The sequence below is a fragment of the Sorex fumeus genome, unplaced genomic scaffold (genome assembly GCF_029834395.1).
Source record: "Sorex fumeus unplaced genomic scaffold, SorFum_2.1 ptg000063l, whole genome shotgun sequence".
NCBI lineage: Eukaryota > Metazoa > Chordata > Mammalia > Eulipotyphla > Soricidae > Sorex > Sorex fumeus.
In genome coordinates this window covers 54,746,960-54,765,645 of record NW_026606120.1, presented here as the reverse complement: position 1 = coordinate 54,765,645, position 18,686 = coordinate 54,746,960, and the positions used below count along the sequence as shown (strand labels likewise).

General features: G+C 47.2%; 1 protein-coding gene across 1 annotated transcript; it reads left to right on the top strand.

Moving 5' to 3' along the window:
- Positions 1-2,007: 2,007 nt before the first annotated feature.
- On the top strand, positions 2,008-18,456 carry HEATR9 (HEAT repeat containing 9). Its single transcript, XM_056126525.1, has 15 exons — positions 2,008-2,095; positions 3,194-3,243; positions 5,665-5,840; positions 6,159-6,225; positions 6,544-6,600; positions 6,735-6,791; positions 7,719-7,776; positions 8,469-8,599; positions 12,891-13,070; positions 13,438-13,530; positions 13,624-13,743; positions 16,161-16,234; positions 17,062-17,113; positions 17,706-17,792; positions 18,014-18,456. Exons 1-15 carry the CDS (start codon positions 2,008-2,010, stop codon positions 18,338-18,340), a joined length of 1,617 nt encoding a protein of 538 aa, XP_055982500.1. The 3' UTR covers positions 18,341-18,456.
- The last annotated feature ends 230 nt before the right edge of the window (positions 18,457-18,686 follow it).

Below are 18,686 nucleotides of genomic sequence, written 5' to 3'. Positions count from 1 at the left end.
TTCTCTACACTCATCATCCTACATCCTCACAAACTTAGGAGCAATATTAGGTTTCATTTTTATTTTTTTTTTCTGCAGCGCCAGGGCTTAAATCCAGGTCACATGCAACAAGGCATGCACTTTATTCTTGAGTATATCCTATAGGTAGAATTTTTAAATCTACTTACAATTGGGAAATCCTTGGCAAAAGAGAAAAACAACTTTCCCAAAATCTTATAGCAAAGAAGTAGAGGAAAGGGTCAGAGAGAGAGAGAGTACAGCAGGTAGGGCACTTGCCTTGCATTCAGCCAAGCCTGGTTCAATGTCTAGCATCCCATGTTTTACCCTGAGCCCTCCAGGAGTGATTCCTGAGTTCATATCCAGGAGGAAGCACTGAGAACTGCCTGGTGGGGCAAAAAATACATATATTGGGGAAGGCAGAGTACAGTTGACAATTAAGATTCAGATCCACCAGATTCAAAGTCTTCACACACACACACACACACACACACACACACACACACACACAGAGCATTTATTTGCAAATTTTCAAAGACTATTTGAAAATAGTCTATTATTTTTCATCTAGATTCAAATAGTGAACATCTGGAGCCACAGAGATGTACAGTACAGTAGGCAGGGCATTTGCATTGCACACAGCCAACCTGGGTTTGATCCCCAGAACTACATCTGGTTCCCAGAGCCTTGCCAGGAGTGATCCCTAGAAACAGACCCCAGAGTAAGTCCTGAATACAGTCAGGTATGGTCAAAATAAATAAATAAATAAATAAATAAATAAACAATAATAAAGTTAACATTTTACCACATTTGCTTTATGTGCCTATGCATGTACATGTGTGTACATACTTTTGGCATATTTTTCCCTGCACTTGAATACAATGACCATGGGATACCACTTTGTACACCCAAAACCTTTGAACCCAGGTAAGTTTCATGCAAGGCAAGAGTCTTACCCGCTGTGCTTTCTCTCCAGATCCCCAAGATAACTTTCAAATGATGTTTGAAAAATTGGAAAGGGGCCAGAGAAATAGAACAGTGGGTAAGGCACTTGCCTTGCATGTAGCTGACCTGGATTCAGTCCCCAGTAGCACATATAGTCCCCTGAACAGGAATGAACCTGAGAACAGACCCAGGAGCAGGTCCTGAAAACCATCAGGTATGGCCCCAGAAAAAAAAAGAAAATGAGAAACCCACATAAAGGAAAGACTTGTCAGTGTCTGCCACAGAAAGTCTACAGGGCAGTTTCTTCCCATCCAGGCATTGTCTTGCTCTGGTCAGTCTTTCACATTAAGGAGGCTTTCCCGCCTGATGAATCATTTTCCTGAGGAATCCTGAAAACCGCTTCTTTAGCGAAGGCTTAATTTTCTTTACTAATTTAGCCTCCCCAGCTAGTGGCTTATCCACTCTGGTAGAAGAACAAGACTCTCCCCTTGGGTCGGTAGACAGGACTTTCCTACGAAGAAACTCAAGCTCATAAAGAAAAAGTGACTCATTAACGGGCACAGCCCCACCCAGTCCCAGCTTCACCCACTGGTCCTGCACTGCAGTCCCAGCACCTAATAGACAACTCAGCTGGTTGAGTATCACCAGGAGAGGCACCAGGGGACTTCCTGACCGCCACTTTTTTTGGTTTGGGGCCACACCCTGGTGGTGATATTCAGGGGTTATTTCTGGCTCTGCACTCAGGGGTGCTCAAGGGGGGAGACCACAAAGGATGCCACGGATCGAATCCAGGTCAGCTGTGTGCAATGCCTAACCCATTGCACTATCTCTCCGGTCCCGTGACCACCACTTTTGGAGGGTCCCCCAGAAATTAAACTAGGGAAGGCCACAGGCTCACAGAGGCCTGATCCCTGTGCAGGCTGGAACCGAAGGGTTCTGTTTCCTAGGAGATCTGGTTGCTCTGTACTTCGGAGCGTCTGGTCCCTCCTGTACTGCCCAGAAAAGGTCGCCCCCAGGCCGGCCCCACATCTCTGCACCCCTGTGCTCTCTCCCTGATTCCCGACCATGGCGTTTGAAACAAGACTTGAGGCTTTTGACTTCTCCAGGTCAATGGTCAATTATCCGTGGCTGGACTATCCAGAAAGAACCAGAGGTGAGACGGGAATGTACCGGGAGGGGTCAAGGGCATTGACCCAGAAAAGGAAAGCTACAAGAATTCCTGGTCACAGAAGGGCGTGATCAGTAAGTCCGTCACAGTACAGGGCCGCCACATGACCCTCCGCGCCTCGCCACGGCCCTCAAGGGAAGTCTTCAGCGCCCTCTAGGGTGCGATTTCGGCATAACGCCTCTGCCTCTGCTCCCACGAGGCGCCCGGCTCTGCCCTAGGGCGTCGCGTTCCCCTTCCCCTGCTGGATCTTTAGGTAAGACTCACTTTTACACCGTCTCCCCCAGGAAGTCTTCCTGAGCCTCCAAGCACGTAAGGGTCCCTCGTCTGTCCCATCTCTGCCTAATAGCCATCTGTTTCCCATGCTTGTTAGGAAATGAATGTTTTAACAGGTTCTCCTGGGAATTTGAAGCTGAAGGTGCATGTTTTAGAAGCACGGAGTTTGGGGGCTGGAGTGATAGCATAGCGGGTAGGGCATTTGCCTTGTACCCGGCCGACCCGGGTTCGATTCCCAGCATCCCCTATGGTCCCCAGAGCACCGTCAGGAGTAATTCCTGAGTGCAAAGCCAGGTGTAGGAGTAACCCCTAAGCATCGCTAGGTGTGACCCCCCCCCCCAAAAAAAAAAAACCCACGGAGCTTGACCCATAGTTTTCACCAGAAGCTGCATATTAGCAACCTCTCGGGAGTGTTTTTAAAGCCTAGATCCTGAATAATTCGATTCCATTTGTATGATGAAGTTGTCAGAAGTTCCTCACAAATCATCCTAATAAGCAGCAACGGTTCAGAAGCAAACTCTGTGAGAGCGTGTTTCTCAAACTTCAGTCTGCATTGCACAAGTCTTCTAATGAAGACCCCGACTCAGGAGTTCCCAGGTGGCACCTGAGATTCTACATTTCTGAGACTCTCTCAGGCTATGGCACCGCTGCTGTGCCCCAGACCAGGAAGCCACAGAGCTCTCCCCATTCCATGGAGTGAGGCTTACCTTAGCCCCCAGGACAAGGCTTCACTAAATGCTCAACAAATGAAAGCTAACATGCGTGATCCTTCAAGCCTCCTCTCCGAGCCTTGTTTCCTTTGTACTGCAGAGCTCAGAAAAGCCAAGGCGCCAGTTCAACTACCCTGCTTCCGCTACCAGGTAAGATCCCTGACTTTGGTCACCCTGGGAGCTCTGTTGAAGGAAGGGGAGCCACACACCATCCTGTTGCTTTAAGAACCCTTACATGCCCCTCCCTAGCCCTGGGGTCACCATTAACACTGTGTGACCTGGACAAGCCACTTGCCCTTTTTCTTCCTTCCTTCCTTCCTTCCTTCCTTCCTTCCTTCCTTTCTCTCTTTCTTTCTTTCTTTCTTTCTTTCTATTTGTCACACCCACCAATGCTTCAGGGGTTACTCCTGGCTCTTTGCTCAGGAATTACTCCTGGCGGTGCTTGGTGTACCATATGGGATGCCAAGGATTCAACTTGGGTCAGCCAGGTGCAAGGCAAATGAACTTGCCCTTTCTGAGCCTCAGACTTTCCAGTGCCACAGTCAACCCTGCCCCATATGACTAACACCAGGTAGACCTTAGCTGGGCTGGTGGTGCCCAGTAATGAGAATCATTGTTATGCTTTGGTACAGGGCTCCAATAGTGAAAATTGTCACATAAAATACAGGCTGCCTAGTTAAATCTGAATTTCCAATGATGAATTAATTATTTTAATATACATGTGTCTCAAACATTACACTTATTGTCTGCTATCCACATTTAACTGGACATCCTAATTTTTGTTTGATGTGGGCTATATCTGATGGTCCTACTCATTGTAAGTCTGTGCTCTGTTTCCTGAAAACATGATAATCTCTTGAAAACTCTTATAATGACCTTCTCAGTCACCTACTTAGGGATCACTGTTTAAAGTACCTCTTTTTTTGGCGGGGGGGAATGTATTGGGCCATACCTGGTAGTGTTCAGGACTTATTGCTGTCACTGTGCTCAAGGGTCACTCCTGGCTGTAGTTGGGGGACAGTATGTGGTCTGAGGATTGAACCGGGGTCGACTGTGTACAAGACAAAAGCAGTATTTGCTGTACTATCTCTCTTGTCCTGAAGTGCCTCTTTCTTGTGACCCAGAGAAAAATGTGTAAATAGAGAATGGCTGGACTGAAGAGACAGGGCAGATGCCAAGTCAGATCTTTCTTTTTAATGTAATTTATTTATTTTATTTATTTTGCTTTTTGGGTCACACCCGGCAATGCACAGGGGTCACTCCTGGCTCTGCACTTAGGAATTACCCCTGGCGGTGCTCAGGGGACCATATGGGATGCTGGGAATTGAACCCGGGTCGGCTGCATGCAAGGCAAACACCCTACCTGCTGTGCCATCTCTCCAGCCCTGCCAAGTCAGATCTTTAATGAGAGCTCCTGGCCCTCTCTACTAGTCAGAGTTTCAGTTTTATGATTATTGAAGCTGCTTCAACTGTGGACTATAATTTGTTTGAAAATAAATAATTGTCAGTAAATGTTTGAGTTGCATTCCTATTTTTATAGACTTGAGATTATATAAAATTTTCTTAGCTAAAAGGGACCATGAGTGGAAAAAGTTTAAGATTTAAATGATTGCTTGAGCTGGAGAGATTCTACAGAGGATAGGTCACTTACATTGTATGCGGTCAACCCAGGTTCAATTACGGGCCTCCCGTATGGTGCCCCCCCCAAGCACTGCAAGGATGAATTCCTAAGTGTAGAGCCAGAAGTAACCTCTGAGTATTGCCAGGTGGATGACCCAAAAACAAAAACATATATATTAATAATAATAAATTAAATATTTTTTTAAAAATAAAAGGTTACTTGGTGGTAGAGTGCTAACACAGCAGGTAGGGCATTTTCCTTGTGCATAGCCAACCAGGGTTCAATCCCTGGCACCACATATGGCCCCCCAGGCATCACCAAGAATGATTCTTAATTCAGATAGGAGTAAGTCCTGAGTACTGCCAGAAGTGATTCCCCCAAAAATTAATTAATAAATTATATAAATAAATAAAAGTTTACTTGAAAAAAAGTTTTCCAACAAAACCTCTTCAATTCCAAAGAGCAGGACAATAACAGCATCCACAGTACCTTGCACAGTGCTTAGGACATAATAGGTACCCACTGAGTACCTATAGCTAGCTTGATTGAATGAACATTTCCACACTTGCCTCTGCATTGCTGGGAGTGGTGGTGAGTATTGCCAGTGGCCTTACCCCTGATCTTACTTCTCCTTCAAATGCCTAGAGGACATTTTCAAAGGGCTTTGATATCCACCCACCAAACTGAACTCAGATCCACTTACAGATCACTAAGCACTTGATGGAGTTGTTTCCCTACAGCCACATTGGCAGGAGTAAAGACAAAGGGCCATTATCTCTTCCATGTGTGCAAGTGAAGTCCCACACCCAGGCCAGGCCATGCAGGGGATGACAGGGAGCAGGAACAGAGCCCAGATGAGAAGACAAAGGGCCTCTCTCCCGCAGTCACATGGCCCCTTCACCCCAGTCCTTTTTCTGATAGCACTGACTGTAGCCTCACACCCCCAACAGCCGAAAATGGAAGAGTTCCCCCCAAGTCCAGAGCGCTGGCGGAAACTTCCCAACGAGCCTGGAGCAGTGCCTTACTGCTATGACCACACAACAGAGCGCTACATCGATTGGTACAATATGTACGCCAAGGACCAAAAGACCAGCAAGATGCTTTGGAAAATGAGAGATTACCCCAGGTGTGCTCTGTACCCTGATCATTCTCTGTGCCCTGGCAGAGAAGAGGAAATGGTTGGGGGGACCTGTCAGCCTATGGATCTGAGAGGACCCTGGGTCCAAAGGGATACAGTTAGGAGGTGGGGGGGCAGAGGAAATACTTCTGAACCTTCATCTGTCTTTCTCTGCTCCCTTCTCTGAGTTGGATGGAGAACTAGGGACAGGGGAGAGTTTGTGGCATGAGGAAGGGAGGGGACAAGGGGATTAAGGCTGCCCATGTCATTTCTCATACAGGTTCCTCACAGAGGATTCCCCCTCCTCTAAATTTTATCTCCACATAGAAAGTTGCCCGTCATGAGATTCAGGCTCTCAGGAGATGAGGATCCCCTGAAGCAGAAAAGATTAAAGGTCAGGGACTGGAGAAATAGGACAGCGGGGAAGGTGTTTGCCTTGCACGCAGCCGACCCAGGTTCAATCCCCGGCATCCCATATGGTCCCCTGAGCAGGAGCAATTCCTGAGTGCAGAGCCAGGAGTAACTTCTAAATATGGTCAGTGGTGCAGGGAGGGTGGGGAGAGCCTGTCCCTGTGATGCTCTGGCCTGCCACAGTCCCTATCTTGCCCCTGCCTGCCATGGGGACCGAGAGGGAATGGGGGAAGCTCCTTTCTGATTGTTCCCCAGCTCCTTTGTCCCCTTCCTTCCCTCCTGCTGGCTGCCTTATGGGCAGGAACTCACCCAAAGCCTGACCTCGCCCCTCGAGGATGAGCAGCACTACGCAGCCCAGGTGAGGAGTGAGGGCAGGTGAGAGAGCTGGGCTATGGGAGGGGAGGATTCCACCCCCACTGTCCCCAGAGGGTCACTCCTGGCAGCAGTAGGTAGTTTCTCCCTTCTTCTCTCCCCTCTCCCTCATTCCTATAGGCTCTGGGGTGTCTGGGCATCAGAGACCAGTTTATCGTGGAAGCTCTGCTTTGGGCGGTGAGTCTGGGCAGCTTAGAGTTCAAGGGATAACAGGGTTGGAGGGGTGGAGAGCCTGGCACCTGGGCCCACACAGGTCCCTGGGGTTCAAGGACAAATGATCAGATCCAGTGAGAAGAGTCTCTTTTCAGACCATTGGCACCCTTTAGAGGATCGCTGAATCCAGACGAGTGAGATCGTACAGGGGTTAAGCACTTGTCTTGCATTACTGCCCATGTTAGTTCAATTCCACATGTGGTGTTCAGGAATGGCTCCTGAGCACTGCTGGGAACAAGCTCCCAAATAAATACAACCAGAAAAAAGACCACCAGGTCCAAAGGGTAGGGAAGAGAGAGCCTAAAGATATCTGTGGTCTGGTGTTGGAGCTATAGTATCGCGGGTAGGGTACTTGCCTTCCATAGGGCTACCTGAGTTCAATCCTTGGCATCCCATATGGTCCTCCAAGCACCTCCAGGAGTGATCCCTGAACTCATAGCCAGGAGTATCACCGGGTGTGCCCCCCCCCAAAAAAAAACTAAAGATATCTGTGACCTAAGAAATACACTGGGCTGGAAAGCCAGCAATAAAGAGGCGGACCTATAGTTCCTGCCCTACAGTGCCCAAATCCATGATGTAATCGATACATGTCCATGTCAGGCACATTCCAACTCACTTAATCTCACAACGGGGACTAGATATTTTCTGCTTCTCAAGAAAATGTGACCTGAGAGGCAAGAAGACTTGCCCCAAGGACTTGAGTCAAAGTCTGACTCTCACCGGCTGTTCCTTCACTCAGCTGTCTGCCTCTCTCCCGTGTTTGAGCACAGGCCAGTCCTCACCAGGCCCTTGCTTCCTCTTTGTAAAATAAAAAGCTGTGCTGAGCTGTTCCTGAAAGTACTGACCATCCTTCATGTTTTGATCTTATTCTACCATCTACTCATACCTCAGGCCCACACCGGCCCAGAGAGAGTGAAGTTCGAATCGTGTCGAAGCCTGGCTATCCTGGGTGAGTCCATCCTCTACCGGGGACAGCAGATCAGGGGACGGGGAGGAGGAAGGACTGAAAGAGCAGAGCATCCTCCTGCAGAGCCTGAGCAGGGTGTGGCCATTCTCTCAGGCCTCTTTCGACAGAGAGAGGAAGGAGAGATGGGAAAGGAGCAAAGGGCAGAAGGACACAGAGGAACATTCCCAAAACAGTGGCCATGCTTCACTCCACACGGAACCCTCTGTGTGTGTCCAGCCTTTGCAACTCATTTTGCCCTTTGAGCAGCTTGATGAGCATATGGGCAGTCTCATTCAGATAACCTGAATGGAGAACCTGACTTAGAGCAGAGCTGCTGGGATTGCTCTGGGGTCCTGGAACATTGGACAACACACTTGGAACCTAGGAATTTGTGTCTTTTGGGGGGCTCTTTGGGGGGCAGTCTCCTCTTTTCGGGGAAGTTGGGCCATATCTTGGAGTGCTCAATGGCTATCCCTGGCTCTGTGCCAGGAATGACCCTTGGCAGTTCTGAGGACCATACTCAATTTCCAGGGATCCAAGTTGGCTTGACTGTATGCCGGCCAAGTGCCCTTACCTGTTCTGTATCTCTGGCTCCTTGGGACTTGCTTCTTGTGGATGCAGCCAAGTGTAGTGGATCTGGCAGAGAAAAGCAGTGCCAGCAGCTCTGCTCTAACTAGAGCGCCTTCTCCATCCAGGTTGCCTGAATGAGACTGTGGTCCACACACTCATCAAGCAGCTCAAAGGGCAAAATAAGTTGCGAAGGCTGGACACACTCAGAGGGTTACGTGTGGCTCTCAACTTCTGGAGCTCTGCCCCCAAAGACAAGGTGATTTGAAGTCACGAACTGGGGCACAGGAGGATGAGGAACTGACAGTGTATGTGAGATGAGTTGGGGCATGTTAGGTCAGGACCAAGGTAACCTAAGCTCTCAGCCTTGATGGGGAAAGACCTGAAGGTTCCCTTGGGGTAGGGGGTAACCCTGAGTAGAAGCAACATTTTTGCTGCCACTTACTGTCAGCCAGCCTCTGAAAGACAGCTGTTAGAGCGGCAGTCTGACCCTCTCTACAAAGGAGATAGTGATCACAGAGCATGGCAGAAGTCAAATATCACGCACCCCTGGTACCCCACTGACGCCCCTGCTCTGCAAATGGGAGCATTAACAGCCCTAAAGTATGCTTGTTAAGAGAGCACAGGAACCGAGTGTGATGACATTGCTTTTGAAGTTCCATCCCTTTTAGGGTCCTCTTATGTTGATCCCATCACTGTCCCATGTGAAAGTGGCCTTATGTGTTCATGTCTTCAACCAGTAGAAACATCCATTAGGGGCCTGACACTGTCCAAGTTCCTTGGGAATAGAACCGGGGTCAGCCATGTGCAAGACCATGTGCCTTAACCCCTGAACTCTCTCTCCAGCTGGGAATACTTGCACAGTAAGATTCTGATCAGCTGAATGTGAGCTATAAAAGAGAGAAAAAATGATGAAGCCAAGTCTTTTTTGTTTGATTTTGCCTCCAAAACAATGCCTTGGAGAAGAGTAATAATCTATAAATGTGGAGAAGTAATACATCAGAAGACAATCAAGGTCTGAAATTGATACACAGATTTAACAATATGGAGCCTTTGACTGTTTTTCGTCTGTTTTTGTTTTGGGGGCCACACCCAGCAGGATGTAGTTCTGGCTCTACATTCAGGGTTCAATTCTGGAGGGTTCTGGGGACCATATAGGGTACCAACAATCAAACCCAGGTTGATTGTGTGCAAGGCAAGAGCCCTACCTACTGTACTATGCTCCAGCCCCTCCTTTGACTGAGTAAAAAATTAGAACTCGTCAGTGTGGGCAATTCCCAAGTTTTGCTGGAAAGGATTATAACTGGCATTATGGGTAGATTCTAGGAAAAAAAAAAAAACCAAACATGTTTCTGTGCTGAGGAATAGGAATCCAGTGGTTAGGAAAACCAATTTTGAAGAGAGCAGGAAGAGCACATGGCAGCATCCCTGAGTAGGTGAGAGATGATATCAAGCCTGCAAGTAGGGAGACAGGTTGCTTGCCTTGCATGCAGCTGACCTGGGTTCAATACCCGGCACCACAAATGGTTCCCTGAGCAACCCCAGGAGTGATCCTTAAGCACAGAACCAAGTAAGTCCTAAGTACTACTGGGTGTGGACCCCAAACAAATAAAAACAAAACACAGTTAACAAATAGAAACAGCAACAAGTAAAAAGGAATCTTGGGTAAAGCTGGGAACTGGCAGTTATTAGTCTGGAACTTTTTTTTACTATTTCTTTAAGGTCACACCCAGCCCTATAATTTCTTCAATCTGACCCTATGTTTTTTTTTTGTTGTTGTTGTTGTTGTTTTGGGGGGGTCACACCTGTGCCAGGTGTTATTCCTGGATCTGCACTCAGGAATTACTCCTGGTGATGCTCAGGGGACCATATGGGATGCTGGGAATGAAACTCGGGGTGGCCGCGTGCAAGGCAAACGCCCTACCTGTGGTGCTATCGTTCCAGTCCCAACCCTATGTATTTTTAATCTGGTACCATGTATTATTTAATGCCAGGGATTAAAATAGTAGGAGTGAACCTTGGTGCTGGCACTGTGGCCTTTCCCTGAGATGCCAGGTGCACTCACCTGTATGCAGCTGGCTCAGGCCCCTCAGGGGCCATAAGACACAGAAACCATGAGGAGGAGGCCTTCAGGATTGTGGCTGGACACAGCAGCACTGAAGGGACAGAAGTGCAGACACATTTAATCACAACACCAAACTGCTAACACTCTTTGCTGGAGAGAGGAAAACTAAAATTTCTTTTACTCAAAGAAAAACTTCATCTGCAGGTATTCAGCAGACCAGCATCACTTCCTTCTTCACATTGCAGGAAATCCAGGAAAGACAAGTAGAGGTGACAAGAGAAGTGTTTCTTGTGGAAACACTTCAAGTGACAGAGAATCAGACTGAGAGTCTAAAGAGGATGTCAAAAGAAGACTTTAAAGAAGATGACCCAACCAGACAGGTCATGGAGGATGACTGCATTACACTCCTTCAGCCACTTCAATCCCTGCAGACACCCAGGAAGTTGGACTTTCTCACTGCTTCCAGGCTGGCTGTCATAGAACAGAAACCCAGTTTGGACTGTACCATCTGCATTGCAGCCTGACACCTTAGTCTCGGACGGGGAGAGTCAAGCCTCACTGGCTTGTCCATTCACTCATGATTTGTAAAGTTCTTGCTCACGGAACCAAGAGGAGGAAGAGGATTCTTCCTGGAAAAGGAAATGGCTTCCTGGGTCTAAGAAAAACAACTGTCAGGGTGTTGAGAGACATGAAACCTCTTGGAAGTAAGAGCCAACAGCCTTTGGATAAGACTAACTTGGAAAGATTGTCTGCTAAAGAAAATAGGCAGGGAGGGGCTGGAGCGATAGCACAAAGGGTAGGGCAAATTTGTCTTGCACAGCCAACCCAAGTTTGACTCCCAGCATCCCATATGATTCCCCCCCACCCCACCCCAGCACTGCCAGGAGTGATTCCTGAGCACAGAGCCAGGAATAACCCCTGAGCATCACTGGGTATGACCCAAAAAGGAAAGGGAAAAAGAACATACAGGGATTCCTGGAGTGGAGAAAACACCTTGGGGGGGAGCGTATTTTTATGGTATCTTTATGTACTTTTAAGTCATATTCTATACGTTTAAACAGCTATTCCTATAAAAGTCTGAGCTAACTACAGAAATCTGGTACAGGTCATTGCTCACAACTCTAGATCTCCTTTTCAAGAGGTCACCAAGAACTGGAATCAACAGGCTATTAGAACAGTTTTCTAACAGCCCTGGGGCTAAGCGCCAAGCTAGAGCCATGCATTTAAGCCTTCAGCCCCATTTTCTTTTTACCCAGGATTCTGAAGGCAGTCACATTATCAGGCACTATATCTGAATGTCTTTAGAAAGAGCTGGTTGTGAATTCATCTTGCACAATTGAGAGAGGGAAATATTTTGGTGTGGGTGGGAAGGGAGGCATAGCAGTGAAGCTGTCATTATTGAGCATTTTATTTGTGGCAATTAAGGCTGTAGCACTAGTGGAAACAGCTATTGACATCATGCCTTTCATAGGAAAAAAAAAGAATGGATGGCTGGTAAATTCCTTTTATCACAGGTAGGGATAATAAGTAGGACCACCATCTCTCCACTGAAAAACATTACTCAGCTTGCCTAGAGCCTCTTTGTTCTTTCAAATAGCTGAAAGACATTGCTTCTGTTTTTATGCCACACCTGGGGGTGAAGGGATATTCCTACTTTGTTGCTTAGAGGTTGCTCCTAGCAAAGTTCTAGGGATCGTGTAGTCCTAGAATTCCAATCAGGCTTCATGCATGAAAAGAATATGCACTAGCTACCTCTCTTGCCCTTTGGGTTTTTTTGTTTTTGCTTTTTGGGTCACACCCAGTGATACTCAGGGGTTGCTCCTGGCTCTGCACTCAGGAATTACTACTGGCAGTGCTCAGGGGACCATATGGGATGTTGGGAATTGAACCCGGGCCAGCCGCGTGCAAGGTAAACATCCTACCCGTTGTGCTATCGCTCCAGCCCCCTTTTGGGTGTTTTTATCTCTTGGTTGTATATAATCTTCCTCAGTCCCTTTAGACAGATTTCACACATCAGTTTGAGCAGTAAGACAAATCTGAATCCAGGAAAGATGGGAAGAAAATTATAATGATAGTTTTTTGGGGTTTTTTTTTGGGGGGGGGGGTTATCTTTACAGTCTTTAAAGTCATATACTATATGTGTAAACAAGTTTCCCTATAAAAGTCTGAGTTAACTATCAGTTAACAATCTGGTACTAATACAGTGTGGGGGAAAATGGCCTTTGTAAAACCATGAATCCAAATAAATGACTGTTTACCAAAATAATAATAATAATAATAGCAGGAGTGCTCAAGAGTGATAATGATCCGTCCAGAAAATCAATTCAGAGAAATGAGGGGATATGAGTAGGAGGAAATCAAAGTAGCAGCAAAAATAAAAGGAACTGGAATAATTCGGCATGGAGTCTGGAAACAGCCATGAATTGCCCCACCAAGCTCCACTCAAGATTATTCCCCAGCAGTTTCTTCTTCCATCTCCCCCCAGAGGTATCAAGTGTGGGATGAAGACAAGCTGGTGTCTGTGCTACAGAACTTGGTCAAGAGACTTTCGGGCGAGGAGGCCTTGGAGGCTGGCTTGTGCCTGGGGTTCCTGAGGCCTTGCAGCAGTCTGGTGCAAGAGTTCCTGCTGGAGTGTCTAGAGCAGGACCCCAAGACCAAGATGAAGGTGGGCGGGCTGGGAAACGGGTCCCTGGGAGCACAGGGGAAACAAAGGCCAGGGCTGAGGCGGTTGGGGTCTGGACCTGTTATTCTCCTCCCTGAAAGCAGCAGCATCCTCGGGGAGCACTGTGGGGCCCTGAGTGCTCATGAGGATACATGTGCCTGAGGTCATGTGGACATTGAGAAGATGTTATTCTGGGAATGAGATTGGTCTGGGTGCACCAATGTGTAAATATGAACCTGTGCTCTCACATACAGACCGAGAGGCAGAAGGAAGGTCTATTACTAGGAAAGCTAAGTTCGGCCCTCAAGTTGGCCTGGTCATACCCTGTCTCTCAGTCCTGGCCTCCCTGCCTGCCTCCCTGCCCCCACAGGCGCTCCAGATGCTGGTGCAGAGACTGAAGGTGAAGTCAGAAGTGATCACCAGGGCCATCCTAGACCAGATGAACCATTCTGCTGTCCTCGAGGTACGTTCTGGGGCTGCATTCTCCAGCATTGGGGTGGACTGGGGGATGAGAAAGACAAGTCTATCCTGCAGGTCTCACCTCTCTGGTCCTCAGCACCGCATCAAAGCTGCCCACATGCTCAAGACAATTGGGCTGGAACAGATCCAGGCCCAGGGCCTAGAGAGACTCACATTTAACATGCTCATGAAGAAGACACACGATGAACCATTCCTGGTAAGTAACAGCCCAGGAATTCCAAATTCCTCTCCCTGTTGGAGGATCTCCCTGGCATAATGATCCCCACATCCTGTCTCCCAAAGAACCACCTTCACCCTAACCCATTTTCTATTCCCCTCACACAGCTAGTATTTTTTTTTTTTGATTTGCATTTCTCTGACACTCAGTGATGAGTGGTTTTTTTTTTTACTTTTTTTTTTATTAGTGAAACACCATGAGGTACAGTTGTAGATTTACAATTTTTGTGCTTGGGTTTCGATTATACAATGATCAGATACCCATCCCTCCACCAGTGCCCATTTTCCACCACCATGGGTAATATCCCCCCCACCCCCATCCCCCCATGGCCTCTGTGGCAGGGCAATCCCCTGTGTTCTCTCTCTCCTTTTGGGTGTTGTGGTCTGCAAAAGAGGCATTGAGTGGCAAACATGTTCAGTCCATAGTCTACTTTCGACATGCATCTCCCCTCCTGGGAGGATCCTCCAAACACCCTTTATTTGGTGCTCCCTTCTCTATCTGAGCTGCCCTTTCCTCCAGAATGCCCGGCTGGCCACTAAGCTATGGAGTAATCCTCCTGGTGCTGATCTCAGCTATTCTTGGGTATTAATCTCATATTTTGTTACTTTATATCCCCCCGATGAATGCAATCTTTCTATGTCTATCCCTCTCTTTCTGACTCATTTCGCTTAGCATGATACTTTCCATGTTGTACCACTTGTATGTAAATTTCATGACCTCATCCTTTCTAACAGCTACATAGTACTTCATTGTGTAGATGTACCAAAGTTTCTTTAACCAGTCATCTGTTCTTGGGCATTCAGGTTTCTTCCAGTTTCTGGCTATTGTAAAGAGTGCTGCAATGAACAAACAAGTGCAGATGTCACTTCGATTATACATTTTTGCCTCTCTGGGATATATTCCCAGGAGTGGAATTGCTGGGTCAAATGGGAGCTCAATTTCTAATTTTTTGAGAATCGTCCATACTGTTTTCCAGAAGGGCTGAACCAATCAACATTCCCACCAACAGTGAAGGAGTGTCCCTTTCTCGCCACATCCATGCCAGCATCGGTTGCTTTTGTTCTTTTGAATGTGGGCCAGTCTCTGAGGTGTGAGATGGTATCTCATTGTGGTTTTGATCTGCATCTCCCTGATGATTAATGATGTAGAGCATTTTCTCATGTGCTTTTTTGCCATTTGGATTTCTTCTTTGAGAAAGTTTCTGTTCATTTCATTGCCCCATTTTTGGATGGGGTTGGATGTTTTCTGGTATCTTCAAAGATGCCACACCACTGGCCGAGCAAGTGAAAACAGAGATAGATAAATGTGACTATCTTAAACTAAGAAGCTTCTGCACCTCCAAAGAAACAATGACCAAAATACAAAGACAGCCTACAGAATGGGAAAGGATATTCGCCGAATACACATCTGAAAAGGGGTTGATATCCAGGATATATAAAAAATACTGGTTAAACTCCACAAGCAGCTAGTATTTTTGAGCTCCCTTTGCCTTGACACTCAATACTATCCCCATCTCCTCTGCAGGGTTAAAACAGTCCTAAATTAGCTCCCCACTCTCCAGCCCATCAAGCATGATGGCTCCATGGCAGAGTGCTCCAGGAGGAGCTGGGATCAATTCCCTACATGGCAAAAAGCAAAAAACAAACAAAAACACCCCACCATTGCACCCTCAAGACCAGTCCAAAGGACACCTTCTATGGGGAGCTTTCCCAAATCATTAAAGGCATAATGCACCCCAAATTCCTGTGCCCCACTACTTTGCTCTGTATTATAGCTTGTCACAGAACTAGTCACTGATATTTTTCTTAATCAGAGATATTTTTCTATGACAATCAGGTTGTGTTTCTCCGAGGATTCTCTGTAGAACTTTACAGAGGTGCCCGTCCCCAAGGCCTCACAAGGTCCATTCCTCACCTGTTTCATCTCTCCCCACTCTCCTTCTGAGCCCCCACCATCTGTGCTTAACACAAGCCTGTCCTGACTGACACGTGTCCCTGGTAATCACTCAGGGTCCCACTTGCAAGAGTACCATTTTGATCACCAAGCAAAACAGAACTCTGCTGCCCAGTCTTTCTGGCCTCTTTTGCTTCCAACTCCCCCCTCAGTCCTCTGCTACGTTAGTCCCACCTAACATCTTAGCTTTCAGAAGTGGTATCATTTCCTCCAGGCCATGGTCCAGGTACCCACTCTGAATGAGGAACCTCTCCCATGTGCACTCACACTTACTTCCTGGGCAACTTAAAAAAACTTTTGTGGTCTATTCCCTTGTCTCCTACCAAACCATTAGTTCTGAAGCCAATAGCCTTAGGTACTAACCCTCATAAATACTTGGAAAAGGTGAAGGACTTAAGGGGCCATCCCAACATTCCTATGTTCACACCTTGATCTCTCTTTAGATTATGAGACAGACTGCAGCTGAAACAGCAGAAGAGTTAAAGATGAGGCCAGCAATGCTGAACTTGATGGAGCCGTGAGTATCTTGGAGTTCAGAGCTTTCTGATCCTCGCAGGGCTAGGGGCTCAAGAGATAGGGTAGGGTCCTTATCTTGCATGCAACATGCCCAAGGTTCAATACCCAGTACCCCATATTGTCCTCTGAACCCTGCCAAGAGTGATTCCTGAGTACAACCAGGAGTAAGGCCCAAGTACTGCCAAATGTAGCCTCCAACCTTCCAAAACTCAAATCTTAAAGCGTATGGGTACACAGGGGCCCAGAACAATAGTACGGTGGGTAGAGCATTTGCCTTGCATGCAACTGACCCAGGTTTGATCCCCAGCATCCATCCCATATGGTCTTCCAAAATGGGATATATATATATATATATATATATATATATATATATATATATATATGCGGGGCAGGGAGGAGGTAAAGAAAAAAACCCAGGCTTTTCTTTATTCATAAAAAGGAATTCATAGTGCCAACCTCTTGAGGTTGCTCTGAAGTTCAATTTAAGATGAGCCGTGAGAAGCCAGAGCAATAGTAGTCCCCCGAGCAAAGCCAGGAGTGATTTCTGAATGCAGCCAGGAGTAACCCCTGGGCAACAGCAGGTGTGCCACCCACCCTCCCAGTCCCCCCCAAAATAAAACGAGCCATGAAAGGGACTGACAAAAGTTTGGGAGAGACAATTATCAATGGGTACCTCCAAGTCCCTTTCCAGACTAAAAACCAGATGGGGAAATGATTAAAGTTTTAGCACCAGACATCAACTACCCAAATTCACTGAGCTGTTAAGAAACTATCTGCCATCCTTTATCTCCCCATTCACTGAACCCCTACACACTCTCCTCTCCTCAGGCAACTGCAGCACAAAGACCCTGCTGTCCGCTTGGAAGCAATCATCTCTTTGGTAAGGTCAGCTCTGCTTCCCTCACCAGATGGAACTGGTGTAAGAAGTAGGTGCTACAGAAGGGAGGGCACAGGAAGAGAAACAACTGTAGAGTTTCAGGATACAATTTGTTTGCTTATTTTAGAATTCCAGTCCAAGAATTCAAAGCAACCTTTACATCAGGATTATACGGGGAAGGGCTGAAGGACAGATGGGTAAATAGAGGTTGTTTAAGATAGCACAGGAACTGGAGCCAGGAGGTAGAGAGTCAAGAGCCAAGAGGTAAAGCACTTGCCTGGGTTTGGGCCCCAGTACCCATGTGGCCTAAGCCACACCAGGAGTGATCCCTGAGCACTGCTGGGTGTGGCCCAAACAATAAAACAAACACAAAAGATAGCAGAGAAACTGTCTTGCCTCTTGCTGGTGAATAATGTGTATGGGCATTCCATGCAATGGCCTCAAAAGGTAAAGGAAAGGGGTATCCCAGCTAGGAAGTCCTATCTCCCCTCTCATTAGGCTAGTGGGCATCACATGAGAACTGGCATGAGAATGCGCAGCGACAGAGCATCTTTCTAGGCTGTGGCTACTCAGGAACTCTCTCGGCCTCTGCCAGGGTGTCCTGGGGATCCGCAGCCAGCGTGTGTTCTACTTGCTTCTGGACCTGTTGGATATGGAAACAGACCAAACCGTGAAGAAGCATGTAAGACATTGCTACCCACCTTCCTCTCCTTGACCCTTCCTCCAAGACCCAACCATTCCCCACCTACCTTCACCACTTGTTCCCTGTAAGGAGGGAGGAGTGTGTTCTTTGGCTTATTCCTTGGAGACATAGTGGACTGTAGCTAAAACTCCCCTTCTCTGAGGGCCCCCTCAGAGCCTTGGTTGTAGTGAGCCTGTCACAGGCCCTTTATTTCAATGCAGCTACAAGAAACTTTAATTCTGTTGGCCTCAGTTGACCCCTGGGTCCAAAACAAGCTGAAAAACAAGGTTTCCTTTAAACATGACGTGACACCTAAGGCCAAAGTATATGGACTCCAGAGGAGGCAAAAGATCCTAGATGAGAACAAGTTGCTGGAGGAGTCAATTATTATCAAGTTAACACATGCAAAGCTGAATCCCATCTTTATTGCCAAGTCCAGTGCCATGGAGGACCAACAGGAAAGGCTGAGCGTCGAGAAAGAATCTACCTTTGACTTCTCAACCTCCTCATTCAATGGTGTTATGACTCCAAGACAAAAGTCAACATAGGCCACCACAATCGGAGCCAAAGACCACCAAATAGCTCTGGACCTTGCTGAACTTGCAGAAAGTTTGGTACTTTGCCCACATTTTCTCCTGAGGTGGCTTTCTCAGGCTCCACCGAGACAACAATCTATACTTGTGTGAATAAATGAGTGCCACGCTACCTAATCCTGCTGAGGCTTCTGTCTCCTCAGTCCTAGGTGTGTGCTCCTTCCCCTCATCCTCATGTCTTTGGTAACACTTAGAGGACTCTGTGCTAGAGTTCAAACACAGGCTGGGGAGCATGTCAGGCTGTACTATCTTCAGACACTCAGAATGTAAAAAATAAATAAGTAAACTATTGTAGCTGAGG

Excerpts from the sequence above, each read along its gene's own strand:
- HEATR9 (XM_056126525.1), top strand. The coding sequence starts at position 2,008 with ATGGCGTTTGAAACAAGACTTGAGGCTTTTGACTTCTCCAGGTCAATG. Across the intron at positions 7,777-8,468 it reads TCGAAGCCTGGCTATCCTGG|GTTGCCTGAATGAGACTGTG; the intron begins GTGAGTCCATCC and ends TTCTCCATCCAG. Across the intron at positions 17,114-17,705 it reads TGGAAGCAATCATCTCTTTG|GGTGTCCTGGGGATCCGCAG; the intron begins GTAAGGTCAGCT and ends GGCCTCTGCCAG.